The 24,344-nt window shown below is 45.2% G+C and overlaps 1 protein-coding gene across 1 annotated transcript in view; it reads left to right on the forward strand.

Moving 5' to 3' along the window:
* Nucleotides 1-24,344, forward strand: part of MYH13 (myosin heavy chain 13) — a gene marked incomplete at its 3' end in the record, with an annotated part of 49,555 nt that overhangs the window by 12,090 nt on the left and 13,121 nt on the right. The window contains exons 11-26 of the mRNA XM_080922382.1: nt 306-444; nt 3,948-4,066; nt 4,764-4,913; nt 5,023-5,193; nt 5,848-6,157; nt 8,349-8,422; nt 8,525-8,612; nt 11,510-11,627; nt 12,362-12,485; nt 13,172-13,308; nt 13,782-14,037; nt 15,482-15,724; nt 17,894-18,070; nt 18,584-18,729; nt 18,834-18,924; nt 19,696-20,085. Of these exons, the coding sequence (XP_080778508.1) occupies nt 306-444; nt 3,948-4,066; nt 4,764-4,913; nt 5,023-5,193; nt 5,848-6,157; nt 8,349-8,422; nt 8,525-8,612; nt 11,510-11,627; nt 12,362-12,485; nt 13,172-13,308; nt 13,782-14,037; nt 15,482-15,724; nt 17,894-18,070; nt 18,584-18,729; nt 18,834-18,924; nt 19,696-20,085 (2,733 nt within the window). The remainder of the gene's footprint in view (nt 1-305; nt 445-3,947; nt 4,067-4,763; nt 4,914-5,022; nt 5,194-5,847; nt 6,158-8,348; nt 8,423-8,524; nt 8,613-11,509; nt 11,628-12,361; nt 12,486-13,171; nt 13,309-13,781; nt 14,038-15,481; nt 15,725-17,893; nt 18,071-18,583; nt 18,730-18,833; nt 18,925-19,695; nt 20,086-24,344) is intronic.

The following is a 24,344-nucleotide window of genomic DNA, read 5'->3' on the forward strand; positions in this document are numbered from 1 at the left end:
AACTTTAGACACTATCCTCTGTCACTGTCTACGCAATTCTCTTCCTCCAGCATCATACGGTGGTTTCAACACCCTCATCCAGAAAACAGTCTCATGTGTATGTAGTTGGGGAGGTTACAACAAGTTCCCATTTAATAAAAAAAATAAATACCCCATTTTCTTCCCATATTCCCCACTCACCTAAACAAACATATTTATAAAACCAAATCTTAGCACTTAAGTTGACACATTCATCCACCGTGTGAGCAAATGCTGTTTCATCTGATGCACAATACAGATCCCCAAGTCCGTTTTCTTCCTTCCAGAATGCCATTGACATCCTGGGATTCAGCCCAGAGGAGAAAGTTGGGATCTACAAGCTGACCGGAGCTGTGATGCATTATGGGAACATGAAGTTCAAACAGAAGCAGAGAGAGGAGCAGGCAGAGCCAGACGGCACCGAAGGTAACCACCTTTGAGGATGGTGGGAGGGCGGATTGATTCCTCACCATTGTTCATATGTGTCCCAAACCTATACTATGTGAGATACACTTTGTTGATCTTCCAAAATTATACACCCAGCATTTGAGTTCGCCAAGGTTTGTCATGAATTCACGTTGTAAACTAGTCCACTCATTTCATTAAGACTTAATGTGGCAAATCGTCATCTACACTCATCATCAAAATGTGCTTCATGTTTGAAGTGTATTTGTGTGGAAAACTAAGGCTAAGTGAACTTCACTTTCTCTCTACACATGTGAACATCAATCCTCAGAATACTGTCCTGATCATTTGAACTTAAAATGAAAAACCTCTGGTAAAAAGGAAGTCAACTTTTCTTCCTCCTATTGCTCACACCCCCAACATCTACTGAACTTGACCCTGAAGCAAAAACTAGTGACCAAATCTCCCCCTTAGTAATTCTCACCTGGCTGCTGAAACACACCTTCTCCCTTACACATAAACAAGGCCTGCCATACCCACAGAAATCCTAGAAGTAAAACTGAGCGTAGTAGGAAAAGAGGAAAGGCAATGGAACTCACACCACCCTGTGTGTGGCCTATTCTTTGGACATCTTTTCTCTCACATGCATCCTAAAATATTCCTTAAATAAAAGCATGAACAATCATGGGTCACCCCTAAAATTACTCCCTATTAATTCTATCCTCACAATGTATAAATCAGAATTGGTTAAGCCTAAAGGCATCAAGAAGGTTCTCTAGGCATGGTCTTAAACGTTAAGATCTTATGGTATCTGTTGGTATCTTATTGGTATGCTGTCAAGGTGCACCTTATTTGTTTTTATCCACCTGAATTAATCTTCCTTTTGTCAACTTAAAGCCATCTGACAAGCCGCCTTGTCATGGGCACAATAGCCCACCATATTCATAGATCTCACCTACACTCAAGAAGAAGATTATCCAAGATGTGCTCCAGAGACACATGTCTTGGGAGCCCTCTTGGAAGCCTTTTTACCTCAGTGGTACATGATGGGAAAAGATACCATATTCAGAACAGGAATCATGCTGGCCCAGGATAACTGTGGAAGGTTTCTTGGAGTAGGGAACAGTGAATTGGATTTTGAAGAATGGGTAGTATTCTGAAAGATGTAGGGAGAGAGACACATGCTGAGGTAAGGATACGAGAGAAATAACGTGGTGGGAACTGAGAGCTGGTCCACTTTGGCTACAGAGGGAAAAAAAAGAATGTGGTACATTTGCATTTGGCAAACTATGTAAGCCACTGACGCCCCATGTAGAAGGTGGTTTAGTCAGTCAGCAGTCAGCCTACCTCAAGCAAGGAACCTTAGGAAAAATGCACTAGGTTCTTCTACAAGTGTGGATTGCATAGAAACATGTTCTGGTAGAGTCCCTGGCCTTCTTCTTGCCCTGACAATTATGTGCCTCGTGTTTCTAACAGAAGGAATCCCCACAAAAGAGACACTGAAGAACTTAGCCAAGGCACAAGCACCTCTGATGGTAGCAATCTGAGCTAAAATCAAGATTAGTCATCCATTGGGAGCTCACTGAACACCAGTCATGCCTCCTGGGAACCCTAAAAACCCAACACTGTCAATATCACCCAAATTCTGCAAATGACAAAACTAAAGCTTAGAGAAGCAAAAATCCAGAGCCAGGCAATCCAGTCTGGATCCAGGCAATCTGATCCTAGAGTTCAGACTCTTTGCTGATGTACTGTTTCACAGGCAAGGGAAAGGTCAGAAACTTAAAGGCATGAAATGAACATGGGCTCACCAAGGGAAAAAGTGGCTGTTCACCTAAATGGACAAAGGAAAATGAATAACTGTTCACCTAAATGGACAAAGGAAAATGAATAACTGTTCACCTAAATGGACAAAGGAAAAGTTGGTGATAGTTTAAGTGAAGTAAAATGTTTATTTGGCATTTGATTATTACTTAACAAATACCACCCTGGATTTGAATGAACCTGTCTCCATAACCAGCAAGATGTCACAGCCCGGGAAACATTTCTCTACCTTCGTGATGGGTTCTGTGATGTCAGTAAATGTCTATGAATGTCTCTGCAGGCCTCACTTGGCATTTTCTAGGCTTAGATGTCAAGGAATGTCTATAACTCCCATGTCCCAGCTTGCTTTCTGTTGCTGTGTTAGAAGCCATGACCAAAACCAACTTAGAGGAGGAAAGGATTTATTTTGCTTACAGGTTAGTCTACCACTGAAGGAAGTCAACCATCAAGGCAGGAACGTGGCAGCAGGAACTGAAGTAGAGACATGGGGGAAGCCACTTACTGGCTTCCTTCCTGGCTCATGTTCAGCTACCTTTCTGACAACCTAAGACTATGTGCTTAACAGTAAGCTCTGCCCTCCTCATCAATTTGCAATCAAGCAGATGCCTCACCCACCCCTGACCGATCTGACGAAAAGCAATGCCTCTTTTGAGGTTACTGCTTCTCTAGTTTGTGTCTAGATGACAGAAACTACCCAGCACATACTAAAAACATCTGCAGGTGAACTCCACTGTATAAACATGGCAGTAACTGTGCCCTGATGTAAATTATCTCTAGATGACTTTAACATCTACTACAATGTAAATAGTCATGCTATATTGCTCAGTACAGATGCAATTTTGTCGTGATTGTTGTTGTTGTTGTTGTTTTGAGACAGGATCTCACTAAGTGGCCCTGGCTAGTCTAGAATTTACTAGATAGACCGGGGTGGCCTGAAATTAACAGAAATTCACCTATCTCTGCCTACTAGGTACTGGGATTAAAGATGTGAACTACTGTCACTGACAATGCATTTTATTTTTAAGTGTTACATTTATTTTGGGGGTGTGAGAGAGTTGTACACCAGGATTCATGTGGTGAGGTCTGAGAACAACTTGCAGGATTCAATTCTCTTCTTTCATTGTGTGATTCCTAGGGCTCAAAGCCAGGTTATTAGACCTAGCCAGCAAACACCCTTACCTGCTAAACTATCTAACATGCTCAGACTTAATTCTTTGTCTTAGTATTTTTAACTCATGCTTAATGGAACCCACAGGTGTTACAGTGTGATTAACGTCCATTTTGGTTTGGGTTTGTTGTTGTTGTTGATGATGTTTTGAGACTGTATCTCTCTATGTAGTCGTGACAGTCCTGGGGCTTGCTATAGAGGGACTGGCCTCAAACTTACAGAGGTTTGCCAGTCTCTGACTCCCAAGTGCTGGGATTAAAGGAGTGCACCACTATGCTGACTAATGTGTTTACGAAGTTGAAATATTAGTAGGTCAAAATCAGTCAAGATGCATATTGTCTGGCATGTAGCTCAACAGTAGAGCATTTGCAAGTTCAAAGCCTTTACAGACAAGTCCATGCCTGTTACAGATAGGAGAATATAAAGACATCATAGGAGGACTGAGAGACATGTTTCTTGAAGGAGCCTGGGCTAACTGGACAACCCAATGGCTTCTTTTTTTTCTATAACACCATGTCTTCTCTTCCTTCAGTGGCTGACAAAGCTGGATACCTGATGGGACTGAATTCTGCAGAGATGCTGAAAGGCCTGTGCTGTCCAAGAGTGAAGGTTGGAAATGAGTATGTCACCAAAGGACAGAATGTCCAGCAGGTAACAGATTCTCAGAATTCGGGTGACTTGGATGGCTTGCTAGTATAACCATATCTGCAGCAGTCTTCTGGTTACATTCAGAAAGTCGTGTGAAACTGACTTCAGCATCAAGGTGGAAGTTATCCTTAGGTCTCAGGGGAGGCCCAAGAAATGCAAACACAGGTGTGTCCACTCCTGCTGTGAGGACAGGTAACTAGAAAATGAATCCCCTCACTGATTCTTTTGTAGCAGCAAATGCTATTACCTCTGTCCTCTATTGTGTCTTTGCTAAATAAGGTCCCTTTGCCTCTCCTGCCTGAGACCTCCCTTAGACCTCTCAAATTTACTCCTCTATATTTCTATTTTCAACCTGAGATTCAGACAAGTGGTTTTTGATTCCAATTCCAAATTCTTAAAGGGATATTAATTTATCCAGGCTTCTCTGACTGGAACACAAGGGCTGGAGTCACGTGCTATGACTACGGCTGTTAAGAAACGATATCTTTAGTGAAATTGTTATTCAGCGAAAGGAGAATATCATGATCTAGACAGATATCTTTAAATTATTTCATAAGATGCTGAATGATGAGGAATCGTCAACACTTAATAATTTTTGACCATTATGATGTCAATTTTATGATTCAATTCAACTTAACATAACCAACGACTGTAGACTAATGACTTAATATGAATGTAAAGAGGACGGTCCTTTTTCAAGGTGACCAACTCAGTGGGAGCTCTGGCCAAAGCTGTCTATGAGAAGATGTTCCTGTGGATGGTCACCCGCATCAACCAGCAGCTGGACACTAAGCAGCCCAGGCAGTACTTCATCGGGGTCTTGGACATCGCAGGCTTTGAAATCTTTGATGTGAGCTGTTTGGGCAAATGACTTGCTTGGTTTGTCTGCTTAGCTCTGGTCCCAAATTCATTCATGCAGATTTCTCACACTTAAACTCTTTCATATTGCATCCACCCAGTTCAACAGCCTGGAGCAGCTGTGTATCAATTTCACCAATGAGAAACTGCAACAGTTTTTCAACCACCACATGTTCGTGCTGGAGCAGGAGGAGTACAAAAAGGAAGGCATTGATTGGGAGTTCATCGACTTTGGGATGGACCTGGCGGCCTGCATCGAGCTCATCGAGAAGGTAGGGAGGCTCCTTCCTTCCTCTGCTGGTGGCACCCTCACATTCTCCTCTGCCTCTTCTCTGCTCATAGATGGGGATCTCTAATCCCTCTTCCTTTTAGACAGCTGGATTCCTCTTTGCAGACAGGGTACATTTGGAAAGTAGAAGACTCAGAAAGCACTTAGAACTGTTCTCACACCTAAGGAGGTGCTTGAGTGGTTAACATATAAGACCACAAGCATGTCAGTGAATTCTGTACATGCACGGTGGCATCTCATACCTACTGACATGCCCCAAAACTCAAAGAGCAGAGACTGCGAACTCTGATATTCTTGGTGGAAAGTTATTGTGAAAACAAGGCATTATGTTAATTTGTAGTAAGGACTTCGATGCTGGGTGAGGGGATACATTCCTGTAATCCCAATGCTCAGGGATCAAAAACAGAATGCTTATTAGTTTCAGACTAATGTACCCAGCAAGAGCCCGTTCTTTGTATCTACCACTGTACTCTTACTACATCACACACACCAGGAACCTTGTTCTCAGGACTCGCAATCCAGTGATCTTAGTAGCACAGTGGTGGCACCAAAGAATTTCTCTTCGCTTACTTCAGCCATGAACTACCAGCATGGGCTCTCAACAATAAAGACACCATCTCTGTCATGCTCCTTCTAGCCAATGGGCATCTTCTCCATCTTGGAAGAGGAGTGCATGTTCCCCAAGGCGACAGATACCTCCTTCAAGAACAAGCTGTATGACCAGCACCTGGGAAAATCCAATAATTTCCAGAAGCCCAAGCCTGCCAAAGGCAAGGCCGAGGCCCACTTCTCCCTGGTGCACTATGCGGGCACCGTGGACTACAACATCGCTGGCTGGCTGGACAAGAACAAGGACCCCCTGAATGAGACGGTGGTGGGGCTGTACCAGAAGTCTTCCCTGAAGCTATTGTCCTTTCTCTTTTCCAACTATGCAGGAGCAGAAGCAGGTAAGGTCCCTTTTCCTTCATGAAAAGCTCCGTGTAGTCTCTCTCTCTCACACACATGCACACCCTAAAGCTGCTCATGCATCAGAAGCCCAACATGAGCTTCTCTCATATTTGTTCTTACCTCCATTTTTTTCCCTCCTACTGCCAGTGTTCCTCTTAAAGCAGGAAGCTCTGTGGAGGTAAAATGGACCCTAAGGGGACAAGGTAGCCAGTAATGCATTGTTCAATGATTTTCTTTAAGCTGAGATGTAATTGAAATACAATATAATTAGTACTTAAAAATTCAGTGGGTATGTATGTTTGTAATGTTGGGAAATCACCACTAATATCTAATTTAAAAACACCGTATCACCCCTGTAATGCATAAGCAGTCTCTCACCATTGCTGTCTCCATAGCCTGGCAACCTCTGATCTACCTTCCATCTCTACAAACTTTCTTGAAGCTGGCCAGTATTTCTGTAAGCTCACTCAGGGATAATACCAAGATTTTACTACAAGGACTTGAGAACTCCCATAGAGCTCAGGCTGGGTTGAGGGGGTGTTTGGCCTTTTCTGGAAATTTTACAGAAATGGAATCAGACGTGAGAAGGTCTTTCACTCGGGCACCATAATTTCAAGGGTTGTGCATGATGCAGTAGTGTTAGTTCTTGGTTCCTTTCTAGACACAATAATATCCCACTGCATGGAAGGTCTTCACCTTGTCTCTGCCGTCACCAATCTGTGGGTATCTGGACCGTCTCCGCTTTCTGGCTCCTGTGAATAAGGGCTTCAGTGAGCATGTGTATGCAGATTGCTGGGTGCTTATCTGTTGTCACTGACAAGAGTATATGCCTAGGACTGAAAGTGTAGGGTCCCATGATGTCCTCGTGCCCTTTCCAGCTGGTGCTATAGCCATTCGATAACTAAGCTTATTGTTTGAAATAGAGATTCACTTTATAGTTCAAGTTCGCCTAGAATCCAGTGTCTAGCCAAACACAATGCAAACTTGGCAATCCTCCTGCCTCAAATTCCTACATGCTAGGATATGGGAGCGTGCTACTACAGCCAGCCTCTATGTCTAAACACTTGGGAAACTGAGGAAGTTCCCAAAGTGGATACAGAGCAGCTGGTATCGACTTCCAAGGTTGCTAATCCACGATCTCTTTACTGATAGGTGTGGTGCATTAAACGGTTGCCCAAGATATGGTTTTAAAATACTGACAATTTAAATACATGCATTAATTAATTAATTTCTTTAATTTAAAATGAGTGCAAGATAATCACTCAGTAGATGACGACATAACGTTGTAAGCATTACATAACGTTCTAAGCATTATGTTCTAAGCATTAATGTCCAGGTGTTCTTTGGACTCGAGGGTGCCTCTGTCTCTTAGGGACAACGTCACTTAGCAACAACGTCAAGACATTATTAGAAGAACCTGTAGAAGGATCTGGATCTAAAAAAGGGGCTTTCTAACCTTCCCTCCCTGACCCAGATATACACTCCTGCTAGTCTGACACAGAGAGACCATGTGACAGAATTTAAGAAAGATAGAGGAATTTTTCCCCCAAGCTGAACTATGATTAAGTCTCAGGGGCTAAATAGGAAAGACAACCATTCAGTAAACTTAGACCAATCATCACCGACTTCAAACTGAGACAAGAAAGCAGGTGGTTTCTCCCAGAAAAAGAAGAGGAGGGGATAGATTATAGAATATTTATGAAAAAAATCTAGTTTTTGTTCTTTTCAGTTTCTTCCTCATGAAGGCAGATTCCAGGATACTGAGGCCCGTTCCTATGATCCCAGCATAGGGGTGGTAGAGGCAGAAGAATTGCTGCAAGTTCAAAACCAGCCTGAACTACATAGCAAGACCTGGTTTCAAAAACAAAACATAAAATTATGAATAATAAAAGGGTTAAACGCACAAGAGAGACTCCAATCATGGAGAAGAATGTCTCAATCCATTTGACTAAATGTCAAATTCCCCAAGAAGAGGACTGTCTCCTGACACCAAGAATACACATTACGCTCTCAGTTAAATGTCACCACGTCCCACCCCAGCCCATTAGCATAGTGATAAAGTTGAGTATTCACATATCTGGGCAGCTTAGGTGTGAGCTGAGAACACCCCAACAAAACTTGGGCCAATACAATCCTTCCCCTAAGCCCCCAGCATTGCCCCTGACCCCAACTCTATGTGTCCCTCTGAAGGTGACTCCGCAGGAGGCAAGAAAGGCGGGAAGAAGAAAGGCTCCTCTTTCCAGACTGTGTCAGCTGTGTTCAGGGTACGTGGTTTCTCTTTTGGTGCCTTTCTCATTCAGCCGTTTCTCTGCCTAGAAAATTGGCATGCGCTAAGAGAAATGTGCTTGCTTTCATCTGTGTCCTAGGAAAACTTAAATAAACTGATGACCAACCTAAGGAGCACCCACCCTCACTTTGTGCGATGCCTGATTCCCAATGAGACCAAGACGCCTGGTGAGTGACTCTCCAGGACAGTTGTTATTTGAAGAGAACAGGACTCACTAAAATAATGTGCACATTCCTAAGGATGGGCTGAAGAGAGGAGAGGGGGCAATGGCTTGGGAAACAATTTTAAGTTCAAAACATGGGGCACAGAGGCGCATGCACATTGCCAATCCCAGAGTCCCTGAGGTTCAGGTGAAGGGTTGTAGTTTGATGTCAGCGGAGGCAGCATGGCAACCCAAAAGGGGAAAAAAGAAAAAGAAGAACAGGTTTAACGGATTAATGCAAAGGACTATCGATGGCCCATCTGGAGAGCATGTTCATGGGGCTGGGAGCCAAGACAGCCTGATCCCTGGCAGAACTCAGCTCAAATTCCTAGTCAGCTTTAGTAAGGGGGACCTGGGGTCTAGCCTCTGTTCTGTCACCACATGGCAAAGTCTCCCACAGTATCCTGTCACACTATGAGATTCTTCTGTGGAGTTTTAGAAAAGGCCAGTCTTGCATGGCCTCCGCCCCAATGGGACCATCACTGGATGATGGTCTTTAAGTTTTCTTCCAGCTGTTCTATAATGCCGCCTTTCTCCCTGCCCTTGACTCCCCAGAGCTGTAGCTTTGACCTTGTCTGCTTGCTTCAGGCTACAAAAAAAAAAAAAAAAAAAAAAAAAAGACATGCCCTTTGGGGCTCCTTTCCACAGGCTAGGGGCTGCTTTAATTCTGTTAATCACTTCAACTCAAACCTACACCTCATGAGGTAGGAGCTCCGGTTCTCCATATTTTACAAATGAAGAAATCGAAATCGAGACGTGTTAGATTTCAAGAAATTCCTTTTCCCAAAGTCCAGCATTTAGACAAAAGCCCTGTCTTTTAAGAAGATAGTTTATGCTGGTTAAAAGGAGTCATTCTCCTCATCTCCAGCAAAAGAGACCGGATGGATAGCTCCTCCATTAATTATGCCCGGGATGCCTGTTTAACATATCAAAGTGAATCACTGCAGGCGGTCTCTCCCTGCACAGCCTTGTTTCTGAGTTTAGGCTCCTCTCAGCATTCCTCACCCCACCCCTACCCTCAACCTCCCAAGCCCCTGAGCCTCACTTCCCTTCCCCTAGCTTCTTGGACTCCTTTATAACCCAGTCATTCTGGCTGTCATTCTCTTGGTCTCTTGGCTTCTCCGTGTCTGAGCTCCCAGGGAACCCTCTTTGCCCCCCCCCTTCTCTTCCTCCTCATGGTCCAGTTCAACCTGGACCATTCCAGTTGTCAGTTTCTGTTCTCCTGTCTATCTACAATGAATCTTCTCTTCAACTCGCACCTTGGAGCATCATGTCCTTGTTTGATTCGATTTGATTTGAGTTTTTTGATTTGTCAAGACACAGGAGATCCCCTTTCATGCAGCTGGTAAACAGCACAGTTGGGATTTGAACCAGTAAGAATCACATTCATGTACTGAAATACACTGTGTCTCATTAATATGCGTAAGCTTGTTTTGTGCCTCTGTTAAAATTAAAAATCAGTGGATACTTAAGAGGAAATGTGAAAAATGAAAAATATAAACCACAAATATTGCCTGGTATAAAACCAAGAGAAATGAATACCAACGTGTTATTAAAAAAATAAGAAAGTTTATATATTTAAATTTTTCCCTAATATAACCAAGAAGTAGGAATGTTGGAAATTTGCCAAAAATGAATAATTCATATATATATTATATTATATAGCATATATATATATATATATATATATATATATATATATATATATATATATATATATTGCTAAAGCTGGAAGAGAAATTTTAACAGTACCCCCAAAACCATGAGAATCTTAAGAGTCCCTTAAATGGATTTTCTACTCAAGATAAATTGAAACTATTACCATCAAAAAAGAAAAGAAACAGAAACTGTGAGGACATGAGGGAGGGGGAACCAGACTGGAAAAGGGCTACGGTTCCCTGCACAGAGCCTTCTGGAACTCTGATAGAGATATTTCCTCCCCAGTCTTTACTAATCTCTCTGCGGGGAATCCCTACCCAGGAGACCTTTGGGCAGAGATGGTAGTGTTCTGTATTTGCACAGTATGGTGTCCACCAGCTGCACGGAGTTTGGCTTAAGGCAACTAAGATGAATCCTCTTTGTTGATGGCTTAAGTGTATAAGGGTAATTAACCCCTGCACTAGGAGTGTCTACAGCTCTAGTCAAGCCGTGAAAACTCACAAAGACCTCTCTTCTGAGCAAACAGGAACACCTGTAGACATTCTAGAAATTTCAAAGCCACAATTGGCTGTGCCCCTCCCCAGCAACTTAGAAAGCTCACAGTGAGAAACCACCGCAGCCACACACAGTCTCTCTTCTAACCCTCTGACCAGGCTCATTACCAAGAGTTGCCTAGGCTTCTCAGCCATAGGCTTCTCTGGTCCCTCTGCCCCTAACTATGACATTTAACTCCTACTCCCTGAGACAGGTTCTGAGCAGATGGCCACCAGCCCCCGACATGTCACAGCCTCCAACTCCTACCTTAATTTCGGTCTTGATTTTGTTTTGCATCTGGCTTTGCAGGTTCTGTAATAAGACATCTTCACCCCTGAACAGAGACCGGAAGACTTTTCGGGCCGTCTAATGGGAAGTCCCAGGCCCTTTCCACATATCCCTGCTTTGCTCAGAGCATAGTTACCCAGTTACCATAGTTACCCATACTTCTGACAGGATAAATCTCTTATTCTCATGGCGTCTCCCAGGAAGACTGGGGCGGTTTTCTCAGTGAGGCTTGTTATACAAATTGCAGTCACCCCTAGGCCTCCACTTAGTGCTAATAACAACATACTTAAATGATGCTGATACTGAAGAGTTCATGGTGTCTCAGATCATCAAGGCAAACAGTGAAAAGCCACCAATGTCCCACACCCTGTACCTTCTCAGGTGTGATGGACCACTACTTGGTCATGCACCAACTGCGCTGTAATGGGGTCCTGGAGGGCATCCGGATCTGCAGGAAAGGGTTCCCCAGCCGAATCCTCTATGCCGACTTCAAACAACGGTAGGTCACCTCTTCCGTGTGTCTATCTCCTTTGGGCACAGCTTTTATAGACACGCCCCATCCAAAGTACCCTTGGTATAATAACAAGCTTCTCAGGGTTTTCTATAAACATCATTTTGCCACAAGGATCAGCCTATGTCCAGTGTGAGTTTTGGGATGTCCCAAAGTGGTCTATCAGTGCAGTCAGACCTCAGCTGATTGCTGAGTTAGGTCTGACTGTCACTTTCAAACAGGACTGATGGACATTTGGAACTTTATGATCTTATACAGAGGTGCTCTTGTATATTAGAGCATCCTAGTACCCTCTACCCAAAGATGCTGGGCGCAAATCACATTTCTATGCTGTCACCGTCAAAGGTACCAGACATTGCCAGGTGTTCCCTGGAACCCAAATATTCCAGCTGAAACACACTGCTCCAGAACACCTCTTTCCTTCCAGGAGTCCAGATCCCTTGAGGAGTAGGAGGACTGAGGTCTCCAAGCCACAGTTTAATTCAAAGCTCTTCCAGGTCAGAGAAGAGCCATTTCCTCTGAAGGCAAATTTTCTGAGCTAGGTGCTCAGCCCAGCTTCCTCCTTCCTTCCAGCTTCTGTCCCTCCACCCCACCCTTGAACTCTCCCTTCTTCCAGGCTATTCGAACAGTATTTACCTTTTTGAAGAGTGGAGAAGAAGGCTCTAGAAGGTCTGGTCTCAGGTACCTGCTGAGAGGTCAGAACCATTGTCTCTTCTCCTCAGGTACCGGATCCTTAATGCCAGTGCCATTCCAGAGGGACAGTTCATCGACAGCAAGAACGCCTCTGAGAAGCTCCTGAACTCCATTGATGTGGACAGAGAGCAGTTCCGGTTCGGCCATACCAAGGTGAGAACAGGTAGCCGGGGACTCCTGCAGCCTTGCAGCTAGTTTGCTGCTCAGAAGGAAGGGTCTTTCTTCTTCCGGTCAACTTGAACAGCCTTGCCTTACAGCCCAGGCAGTGGAGCCCTGGGACACGGCCTGGGGGCTCTGGCTCTGTGCTGATCTCTAAGAGGCAAGAAGCTTACGTTTAGAAAATGGAGCAGCCAGCAGGGGAATCCTCATAGCCTAGAGAGAACTGGGAGAGAGACTCTCAAAGGGGAAGAAAGCTTCAGCATGCATAGAACACAGGGCAGATTCCAAGGTAGATGATTGAGAAGGATAATTATAACTGAGAGGGACTCCTGGTCACCATGTGTGCATTTATGTGCCCTGTGCACAGCCACCCAGACATATATCACTGATGTATGTGCCTACTCTGGGCACAATTTTGCCCTCTGGTTACTTTCTGGATTTCTCTTGATTGCCTTTATGTGGGCTCTGCAGAACCAGTCCGGGTGGCTGGAAGTTACTTTAGAGAACACTGCCTTACCTGCAGCCCTAGAGGTACAAAACCAGAGACCACACCCACTGGAACATGGGGCCTGGACGAACTTTGGATGTTGAGGGTGGAATTGGGAAGAAACAGGTTCCATCACTAGGCTGACTGAACACCTGCTGAGGATATAACGGGGTTCATCTCTTTCTTAACGCAGGTGTTTTTCAAAGCCGGGCTCCTGGGGCTTCTGGAGGAGATGAGGGACGAGAAGCTGGTGACCCTAATGACACGCACGCAGGCAGTGTGCCGGGGCTACCTGATGAGGGTGGAGTTCAAGAAAATGATGGAAAGGAGGTAAAGCATCTCTCTTACCCACCCAACTCAGCAGCTAGAAATCACTTCCTGCTTTGGGTCTTTGAACATTCATTCATTCATCCATTCATTCATTCATTCAGCCAGTCGTGACTGAGTAGCCATCCCAACAGTTCACAGATACATGGAAAGCAGACACGTGCAGAGGGCTTCAATACTTCCGACAGTGACATTTTTATAGTTAGGCAAAGGAGGACCTGGTAGAGATAAACCTCTTTCTGGCTCACATATTGGAGTTGGCATGAAGGGCTCAGCCTTCCTTCTTCCTAATTATCTTATGCTGCACCCAGTGTCCTCATTCACATAGACTCACGGGGTCTGCAAAGCTCGGGTGTACCCCCTTCTACCCAGCTGAGTTCCAATGAAGATTCCGAGACTTGTCGGGGAGGGGCTCAAATGGACAATGGGCTAGCAAGTACTGTGGGTAATTAATCCGAGTCCCTGTGGGTGCACAGGGAGTCCATCTTCTGCATCCAGTACAACGTCCGCTCCTTCATGAACGTCAAGCACTGGCCCTGGATGAACCTGTTCTTCAAGATCAAGCCCCTGCTGAAGAGCGCGGAGGCTGAGAAGGAGATGGCCAACATGAAGGAGGACTTCGAACGAGCCAAGGAAGAACTGGCTAGATCTGAGGCTCGTCGGAAGGAGCTGGAGGAGAAGATGGTCTCCCTGCTGCAGGAAAAAAATGACCTCCAGTTGCAAGTCCAGTCTGTAAGTTTCTTCTACCCGAGAGTTCAAAACACAGATTCCCAGGACAGCGAAGGATCAGGAAGGGCCCCTTAGCTGTCTATTTAAGAGACAGTGGTGCCACCTAGTGGTCCGACCAAGTATTGTAGCACTACCTGGACAGTGGGAGCAGGGCTGGCCTTGATTTCCCCAGAAAACATGTTGGCACAGTAATTGCTCTCTCTGGTCTTTTCTCTGTCTTCCACAGCAAGAAAAATACCCACTAATACACATAAAATAAAAATACTTTTTAAATGTTTAAATGCACATAGTTTTAAACGCATCAATAGAAACAAATCATTAAAATTAAATAACCCAACTGAAAACAGAAACAAATTTTCCACACATGATTTACACTATATGATTATTCTCTGAAAAGTTCTTTTGAGAATTTTTTTTACCAAAAAAATGGGGTGGGGATGGAACCACATTTTCAGGCTTCAAAATTCTGGTATCATAATTGTCTCCTCTCCAAGAAATGTATTTTTTTTTCCTCTTAATAAAATCCTCAGAGACTTGCCTTGCTTGTCCCCTTATCTACAGTCATGTGACCTCTTACTCTCACCCTGTGAGGAGAGTGCTCCCCATGGGAGCACCACCTTCCAAGGCTCAGAGGACAGGAGTCCTAGAGCCAGCTGTGTTAACCTCCCAGATTCCCCGACTTGTTAGCCCAGTTAGTTCTTGTCTGCCTTCGTGTTCACATCTAAGAATGAACATCATCACAGTACAAAGTGAACATCACAATGGTGAATGGCTGTCAAAGAACCGGAGGCCTTGACACATGTCAAGTGCCCAGCGTGTGCCAAGGCATCGAGAGGTTTAGAAAACATTGGCAAGGAATCTTCCCAGTCTCGTTCTATGCACTCCCCGGCACTGTGTGTCTAGTGCTTCAAATGCTCCACAGTGGGAAGGCATCAGCTGCTTTAGTTTAAGAGCATAATTAGCCAGTTTTGGTCCTATCCACAAAACGCACTACACTCTTCTGACATGGGCCTACTGAGTCACCTAGTCCTGTGTGCTTTCAATCTCCTGTTGCTGGAGGAAGCACAGCCAAGGACACATAGACACCCCCCTTCCGCTGAGTGTTAACAGGCAGTAAGTAGGCTTTTGGAATCGCCCATCTGCTTTGTATAGATGGCAGGAAGTACGTGGATCACATGGTTTTTGACTGGTGGAAGAGGCTTTCTTGTTTACAATGAACCTGCAACTCCGTGAGCGTCTTCGTGTGAGGTTACGTTGAGTGACTGGCTCTCAATGATGATGTCCTCAGAGGTTAAGAGAGTCCACGGGTGACATTTGTGTACATGGTACATACACCCAGCTTGCTCCTCAGCTCGGTTTAGGTGTCGAATTTTAGAGGGTTAAAACCCCCTTCTTCCCGGGGTTTACAAATAATTGACCCCAGCTCACAGGGCCCCGGCTCTTCCAGGAAACCGAGAATCTAATGGATGCAGAGGAACGGTGCGAGGGTCTCATCAAAAGCAAGATCCAGCTGGAGGCAAAGGTCAAGGAGCTGAATGAGAGGCTGGAGGAAGAGGAAGAGATGAATTCCGAGCTGGTTGCCAAGAAGAGGAACCTGGAAGACAAGTGCTCTTCTCTCAAAAGAGACATCGACGACCTGGAGTTGACCCTGACTAAGGTTGAGAAGGAAAAGCACGCCACAGAGAACAAGGTTGGTGCGTCACAGGCTTTCTGACAGTCCTCACTCATCACCTAGAAGTGGGAGGCAGGAACTGGGGCCAGCCTGGTCTACATAACAAGCAGCTGGCAGGTATGGTTCCTCATCCTTGAGCTCCACTCCACAAGCTCTTCTCAGCTCTCCCTGGGGATGTTGCTAACTTGTGCATCTCCTTGACAGCAAGGATTGGATCCTCAAGCTTTTTTAGAAGGATGCAGAGAAAGTCAGTTGGCATTACTCCGTCCAGTTAGGAATCTAGTGGCTAGAGAGACAGCTCAGTAGTCAAGAGCACTGGCTGCTCTTCCAAAAGTGGTTTACAACAGCCTGTAGTTCCAGCCACAGGGGATTTGATTCTTCTGGACTTTATGGACACAGCACACACACATGGTATACATAGGTCCATGCATGCAGACAAAACACCCATACATACCAAAAAAAAAAAAAATGTCCAGGAGTAGCTGTGCCTTGATCCCAGCACTCAGAAGGCAGAGGCAGGTAGAACTCTGTGAACCTGGGGCCAGCCTGGTCTATATAACAAGTTCTAGGAGAGTTAGGGCTACATGAGAACCTTGTATAAAAAGGAAGGAAGGAAAGAAAGGAAGGAAGAAAGGAAGGAAGGAAGAAAGAAAGAAAGAGAGAAAGAAAGAAAGAAAGAGGAAGAGAAAAAGGAGAGAGGAAGACTCTATTTACCCTACGATCCCAACAAGTCTGTTTTGTTGTAGAGTAAGGAAGTTTCCCATCAGGGTCTGGGGAACACATGCAAGGTGATTGCATACAAAAGGATGCTTTCAATAGCTTTGTTCAGGACAGAACAGGGAGCCATGTCATGGGATGTTGGGGCATCATGTGGGGTGAATCAGGTAACTGGTGCTCAGTGGGGAGAAGTGTTAGTCATATGAACAGGAAGCATGCATGCACACAGCACAGAAGTGTAAACTTGACATGGGTGCTTATATGCAGGCCATGGCTCACTGAATGAGGGCTACTCATGGGGCAAGACAAAGTCTGCTGGGCATGAGAGGGCAATGGCAGATGGCACCAAGAGTCAGTGATGGACAAACAATATTGAGCAATGGAAATGGACAGTAGGTAGGGTAGAGACTGCGGTTAATGCTGTCTGCAGGTTGCCCATCTCACCGTGGCAGCCATGACTCAGTCTCATCCAATGATGGGACTGTGCAGCCAACACTGCTGGGGGTTTAGACTTCCCCAAGAAGCCAAACATCAGGATACAGGGTAGACTCTCATTTTCCCAATGTTGATAGCATCTCAAAACCATGATAAATTAAATACATCTCTGATTGGATTCAGGTCACAGGTGAGAGTTACCAACCTCTTACCTGGAAGCTTCTGTTTAATGCCTAAAAGCGCCAGGCCCCCTTCCTGCCAGCACATCTTTTGGATTTTCTTGCCTCACACTTCAGGCCTCTCCCTCCCCTACCTTCTTCATTCTGAACCCCTGTCAGCTGCCTGGCAAATGTTCAGTGGTGTACTATGAGTAAATCGATTTGCTGTGTTGCCCTTCACATCTGGGGCATTTGCATCTTAATAGTGTCCTTTCTAGTGAAATATAGTACATTCTGAAAACATTGGTCCTGATGGGGGGACGTGAGACACCAGGATAAACCAGGGAGGAAGAAGGTGGAGTGTTTACCTAGCATTGATGAAGCCCTGGGTTTGATTCCAGAACCATGTGAAACTGAACATGGGTGGCCCCCAAGATATGCACACCATAATATACATGCTGCATCTCGGCATATGGAAGATAGAGGCAGGAAAGTTGGAAGTTCAAGATTATCCTTGGCTGTGTATCAAGTTTGGTGTCACTTTAGGCCAGGGGAGATTCTGTCTCACAAAAACCTGGCAAGACTGTCTGGTACAGTGATCTGTGCCGTGTCTTGGCTACTTGGGATGGTGAAGCAGAAAAACCTCTTAAGCCAAGAAATTGGAGCCAGTCTGGGAACTATCTGAAGACCTTTTTAAAAACTAAGATGAAATAAAATTAAAATGATAAACAAAGAATTTTTTTTTTAAAAATGGAGAAACTACCTGTCCCAGAATGCTAAGAAGCTAAGAGACACAGGAAGGCAGCCATAGGTTTTATTCCTAGGGGCTGCTGGATTCATTGCTTCACTATTAAGCGGGTTACTGATTTTCTCCTAGGTGAAGAATCTCTCTGAAGAAATGACAGCCCTTGAAGAAACCATTTCCAAACTGACAAAAGAAAAGAAGTCTCTGCAGGAAGCCCATCAGCAGACGCTGGATGACCTACAGGTTGAAGAAGATAAAGTCAATGGTCTCATCAAGATCAATGTCAAGCTGGAGCAGCAGACAGATGACGTGAGAGCTCAAATTCTGGAATCAGAGCCTGAGTCCGGATTCCAGCTGTGCCCTGACCCCAAACACACGAGTCCAAGGTGACAAGCAGGTCACGTGACCTTGGGAGCCACCAGTTTCCACTGATGAATTAGGGGTACATACAAATAGCTGGACATCAAAGGATGTCTAAGGAAAGAGTTCAACACATAACATTTTCAGGAAAGCATAAACCACTGGCTACTTATAGGTTAGCATTACTTATAGGTATTCCCGGCTCAGAACCTCCAATTCTTCTCTACAGCTAGGCAAGGGTGTAGCTCAGTGGTCTAGCCTGCACGAGACCCTGACTTCCACCAAAAAATGAAACATAAAAACAGGCCAGGAAAATGAACCTTTTTCTCCTTCATGACTATGACACAAAAGCCAGGTTTCAAGCTACCTGGTTTTATTCCCTCTTATAGCTAAGACCTTTTGTGCGCTTCTATTTTAATAAGGCTAGGGTAGGTGTGACTCTGTTGGCTGATGTTTCCCCAGCTCGAGGGCAGCTTGGAGCAGGAGAAGAAACTGCGGGCTGACCTGGAACGGGTGAAGAGGAAGCTGGAAGGAGACTTGAAAATGTCCCAGGAATCCATCATGGATCTGGAGAACGACACGCAACAGCTGGAGGAGAAACTGAAGAAGTAGATGACTGGTGTTCTGCCCCCTCCATCTGAGCCCAAAAGCCAAGGGTGCCTCCCTCAAAAGGTCTGCTTCATGCTGTTCTGTTTGTTTCATCCTCTTGCAGAAAGGAGTTTGAAATAAGTCAGTTACAAACCAGAGTCGATGACGAGCAAGTCCTCAGTCTGCAGCTGCAGAAGAAGATTAAAGAATTACAGGTGAAGATGCCCGGGCCCTCCAAGTCCCAGGGGTGCCTGCAAGTGCCCAGCTTGCTCTCTCCCAGGCTTTCCTTCCTTCTTGTGTCATTACATTCGGGTCTTTCCCTTTCTTCTTTCTCCTCCCTGCTTCACCACCACAATGGGCATCTTTTATATAGTTTTTGAAATAAATAGTTCAAATGTTCTCAGCGGCATACATAAGCCAGTGGGGCGACTTCAGGATGTGACCAATGACCAGTCATTGGTGCTAAAGGAGCACCAACCACTGTCCCTAAGCCCAAGGCCTGCCAGTCTTCCGAGAAGGAACTGCTTGCTTCGTGTGGCTAATGATCTTTCAGGATCTTTTCTGCTATGTGTTTCTGTATATAATGAAGACATGGAGAAAATATATGGTATATATGCAAAACCTCATTCACATTTCTTCATATTTTCAGCACGGATCTTTTAATCCTAAGCACAGAATGCAACTTAACCTCTTTCACATATTGGCATGCTCTGAAGGGCTTTCCACAGTAGACCTGCTACAGCGTTGAGTCACTGCTTGACGTTACAACAAGGAACTCGCCACAAATGATTGATCATTCCCCTGCCCTGATGATAGATACATAGGCTATTTCCAAACAACTGTCATTGGTCTTTTGTACCCCACTAAATCAAAACATGTTCTCAGCTTTGGGCTGCTTTTTTCCATCCCCTGACCACCTAGTTGATTCTGAACTGGGCTGCTCTCCTCCTCCCTGACAACCTTCCTAATTGCAATGACCCTTTCAGGCCCGCACAGAAGAGCTAGAGGAAGAAATTGAGGCAGAGCACACAGTGAGGGCCAAAATTGAGAAGCAGCGTTCAGACCTAGCCAGGGAACTGGAGGAGATCAGCGAGAGGCTGGAAGAAGCCAGTGGGGCCACTTCCGCCCAGATCGAGATGAACAAGAAGAGAGAGGCTGAGTTCCAGAAAATGCGCAGGGACCTGGAGGAGGCCACCCTGCAGCACGAAGCCACAGCAGCCACCCTGAGGAAGAAGCACGCGGACACTGTGGCTGAGCTCGGGGAGCAGATTGACAACCTGCAGCGGGTGAAGCAGAAGCTGGAGAAGGAGAAGAGCGAGCTGAAGATGGAGATCGACGACATGGCCAGCAACATTGAAGCCGTCTCCAAGTCAAAGGTATCTGACTGACTCTCTGGTCTTGGCAGCCATGTCTTCCCGCCCTATGAGCAAGTAGAATTTGATGCCCCAAACACACTGTGTGTTGTAAATTGTTACCATCTTCTTGCCTCTGGTTTTTCTAACTCTTCAAAGCCTTTCAAGTCACGTGCCCTAAGTAACTGAGGCTACTATAACGAAACACCTTAGGTGGGGAAATTTTATAAATAACAGAAGTGTTGCTTACAGTTTGGGAGCTAGGAAGTCTGAGATCTTCGGGAGACTCAGTGTGTGACTAGGGCTCTCTCTCTCTCTCTCTGCTTCAAAGATGGTGCCTTCTCCCCGTGTTCTCCAACATCAGAAGGAACAGGGAGCTAACTCTTACCTATGTGTTCTTGTTTGTTTCTTTGTTGCTTTTGAGGAAAGTTTTCTTTAGCTGGCCTGGAACCCTATGTAAACCCAACTTGTCTCAAACCCACAGATATCTGCCTGCCTGTGCCTCCAGTATGCTGGGATTAATGGCGTGTGCAAACACATCAATCTTCTCACCTCTTTTATAGAGACCCTTACTCCCTATAAAGGTGGATTCCTCATGACCTAATTACAACCGTCCCCCACACATACCCCACTCCCCACTCAGAGGCCCTACTTCTCAATGTATGGAGATTGAGTTTCAGCTTAAGTATTTGTGGAAAACACAAAAATGCAGAGCCGTTTCCCAACTTGGTTGAGCAATCTGCCACTATGAAGAAGGTCATGATACCTTTCCTGAGTCTTCCAGTCCCTCTGGCACATATGAGATCTAAATCAATGGCTTGGCTAACACCTGGACTTTGTGAACATGGTTTTCTCCATACCATCTTCTTACCCCACAGTATTTGTCACTGGGAGTGGCCCTTGAGACAGACGCAACAGAAGAACTAGATGTCTGGAAGAAAAAGCACAAGGGACTAGAGAGATGGCTCAGTGGCTAAGAAGCATGCACTGTTCTTGCGGAGGACCCAGGTTCAGTTCCCAGCACTGGTAGCTCACAATTACCTACAAGACCAGCTCCAGAGAATCTAGTGGCTCTGACCTCCGAAGGCATCTACATTCAAGTGCACATACCCTGCCCCTACATACATTTACGGAGATGAAAGTAAAATAGATATTTCTAAGAAAAAGAAAAAGCATAAGTCAGATGTGGCAGTGCATGCCTGGAATCCCAGCACTTAGGAGGCAGAGCCTGGGGAGTTAGAGAACAGCCCGGTGTATATTGTGAGTTCCAGGACTGTCAGGACCACATAGTGAGACCCCGTCTGGTGTTAGGGACTGGGGGAGTTCAGAGTCATCCTCAGACACATAGTGAGGCCAACCTAGGCTCTATGAAACCTTATCTCAAACATAAAGAAGGAGGAAGAGGAAGGGAAAGAGGGAAGAAGGGAGATAAGAAGAAAGGAAAGGAGGGAGGAGGGAGAGAAAAAGAAAAGAAAGAAACAGTCACCCCTTAGTATCTGCACTGGTTTGGTTCTTGGGCTTCCCTGGACAACAAATTTATAATGCAGGACTTTAACTAGATGGCATACAATGTATGCACACCCTCTTCTGTGCACACTTTCTCCTGTGAACACTCTCTCCTGTGCACACCTTGTTCTGTGCACACTCTCTAGTGCACACTCTCTCCTGTGCACACTTTCTCCTGTGCACACTCTCTCCTGTGCACACCTTGTTCTGTGCACACTCTCTAGTGCACACCCTCTCCTGTGCACACTTTCTCCTGTGCACACTCTCTCCTGTGCACACCTTGTTCTGTGCACACTCTCTAGTGCACACTCTCTCCTGTGCAAACCCTCTCCTGTGTACACTCCCAATGCGCACCCTCCCATTTAAATCTTCTACAACTCACACCTCCTCAAATAATGTAGATGCCATGAAAGTTGTTATGCCATGAATAACAGGGCATAACAACCAGAAGAAAAAGTCTGGGGTGTGGTCACCTGTGATCCTACCACCTGAGAGACAGAAAAGGTAGAGTACCATATGTTTAAGGCCAGTCTACTTCATAGAGAGTTCTAGGCCAGCCAGGCCTCAAAAAATCCTAAAACTAAACTAAACTAAAGCTAAAATCATTTTCATGTGCTGAGCCCAGATCTGTTTGTTTTAGCATTTTCAGTTCTCTGGGCTTCGTTGCTGTTGTTTTTGTTCTTAAATAGGTTTCCCTGAACTTGTGACAGTCTCCTGCCTCAGCTCCCAATTGCAAGTGCTAGGACTTACAGGTTTGCACCACCACACATAGCTGTTTTAATCGTTTTGGATCTGCTACAAGTTCATTCTAAGGACTGTGCCTGTGAGCACTGAAGATTGTGTGAATACAAACTTTGGGAAATGAAGCATAAAATGAGCATTTATTTAGTTGCCTTTCTTCCTTGCTTTGAGAAGATAGGAATTGGGCCTAGGACTTCACACATGCTGGGCAATCATTCTGCTATTTGGTCAGACCCCAGACAGCACATTAATTCAGGTGTAAAAAGAAGCAGAGAAAGGCACAGGTCACTGATGTGATGGAGACATAGCTCCCTTTCCTTTGAGAACATCTGGAATATATTCTGTCTCCCCTCCCTACACAGGACTCCTCACTCTCCATGGGGCTCATGCAGTGAAGGTTCTGAGACTTTAACCCAACCACCTTTGTAGAAAAGCTGCCTCCCTGTGACTTCACAGAGAATTCTCCTCAGAGAGCAACTATGGCCTCCTTGATTTTAGGGCTGTTTCCATCCCAGTATGTCCCAGGATGCACTTGGAACTGTTCCGCTGGGCTGGGAGGAACACCTCTGACCCCAGTGGGGATGTGAGTCTCTCAAAGAGGTTCCGAGTGTCAGGGAGTGAGCTTGAAGAGGAAGTGTTAGAGGTAAAGTCAGGAAAGAAAAATAGGCTTGTGAAATCTGTCTCTCTCTGCTTCTCTGTGTCTGTGTGTCTTTCTGTCTCTATCTCTCTCTGTCTCTGTCTTTCTCCATATGGTCTAGGCAAGTGCTCTACCCCTGAGCTACTACCACAGTCCCTTTGCCATCTATTTTTAGATTCTGTTTTACATAGTATTGCTTTCTTCTTTTTTTTTTAAGATTTATTTTGTTTGGGGGGTGGGAGAGCATGTGTGTGCAGGTAGCTACAGAGACCAGAAGAAAGTGTTGAATCTCCTGGAGCTGTACTTACACATCTTTGGAGCTGCCTGACGGGGTGATGGGAATCAAATTCTAGTTACTCCCTGTCTTAGTTCATTTCCTAGTGCTGTAGTAAAATATCCGAGGCTCTGTACGTTATAAAGGAGACAGGTTTATTGAGACCATAGTTGAGAAGATGTGCCAGCATTTATTTAGCTCAAGGAAGGACAGCAGATGACAACACACTGGTGGGGGCATTTGTGAGAGGAACATGGAGGCCAGTCAGTTTTACATCAGCTCTTTCTCATGCCCACTAATCTAGTGTTAAAAGACCAGCATCAATCCGTTCGGCGAATGGTACCCAAATGACCTAACTGCCTTTTAAAAGTCTCACCTCCCCTCAATACCATCACACCAGCGGCCAAGTTCCATCTCACAGCATCTTACTTTTGGAACAGCTTCTTTTACTCTCTTCTCTCAACTTTAAAGCCCATAATTTCTTGTTTTAAAAGTCATTGTGTCCTTTGAGTATTCTTTTTGAGAGTTATCTTTCCTTTCAGCCCCCCCCCCCCCCGCTGGAGGTCTTCCACATGCATCATCCTCAAGCAGGTCCTGAGCTCCTCGGGGACCATTTTTGATCAATAGCCCATCTTCTGCTGCGCGTGTCTCACACTTTGTGGTCTAAAGCATGCAACACTTTATTCTATATTTAATGGAAAGAAAAGAGAATTGAAGTCTGAATCATGCACAGAAGGTATGAATGAACGTCATACAACAGCGGGCAGACAGGAGGCTGGGATAGTGACTTCCTCATCTCTACAACCCACCTCCAGAAACCGCTGTAGTATTGAAAGAAACCGCACCGTGTAGGCAGGAATAGTGTCCATCTGCCAGCAGACTTGCTTATCTTCCATCATGAGCCCAGGGTTCCTGTGAGTGGCATCGTATTAGAAGCTGATTTACTGATCACTGGATGCAAAGCTACCAAAGCTGGCATTCTGCACTATTGCTGATTAAAGAGCAAGTCACACACAAATTCAAGTACATCCAAAGTGATAATGATTCTTAGAACCAACTTTCATATGCTTCATAATTTCATTTAGTCCAAGAAGAAGCCAGACTATCAAAGCATCCTTCCCCATT

This window comes from Micromys minutus (assembly GCF_963924665.1).
Source record: "Micromys minutus genome assembly, chromosome: 10".
NCBI classification, from domain to species: domain Eukaryota; kingdom Metazoa; phylum Chordata; class Mammalia; order Rodentia; family Muridae; genus Micromys; species Micromys minutus.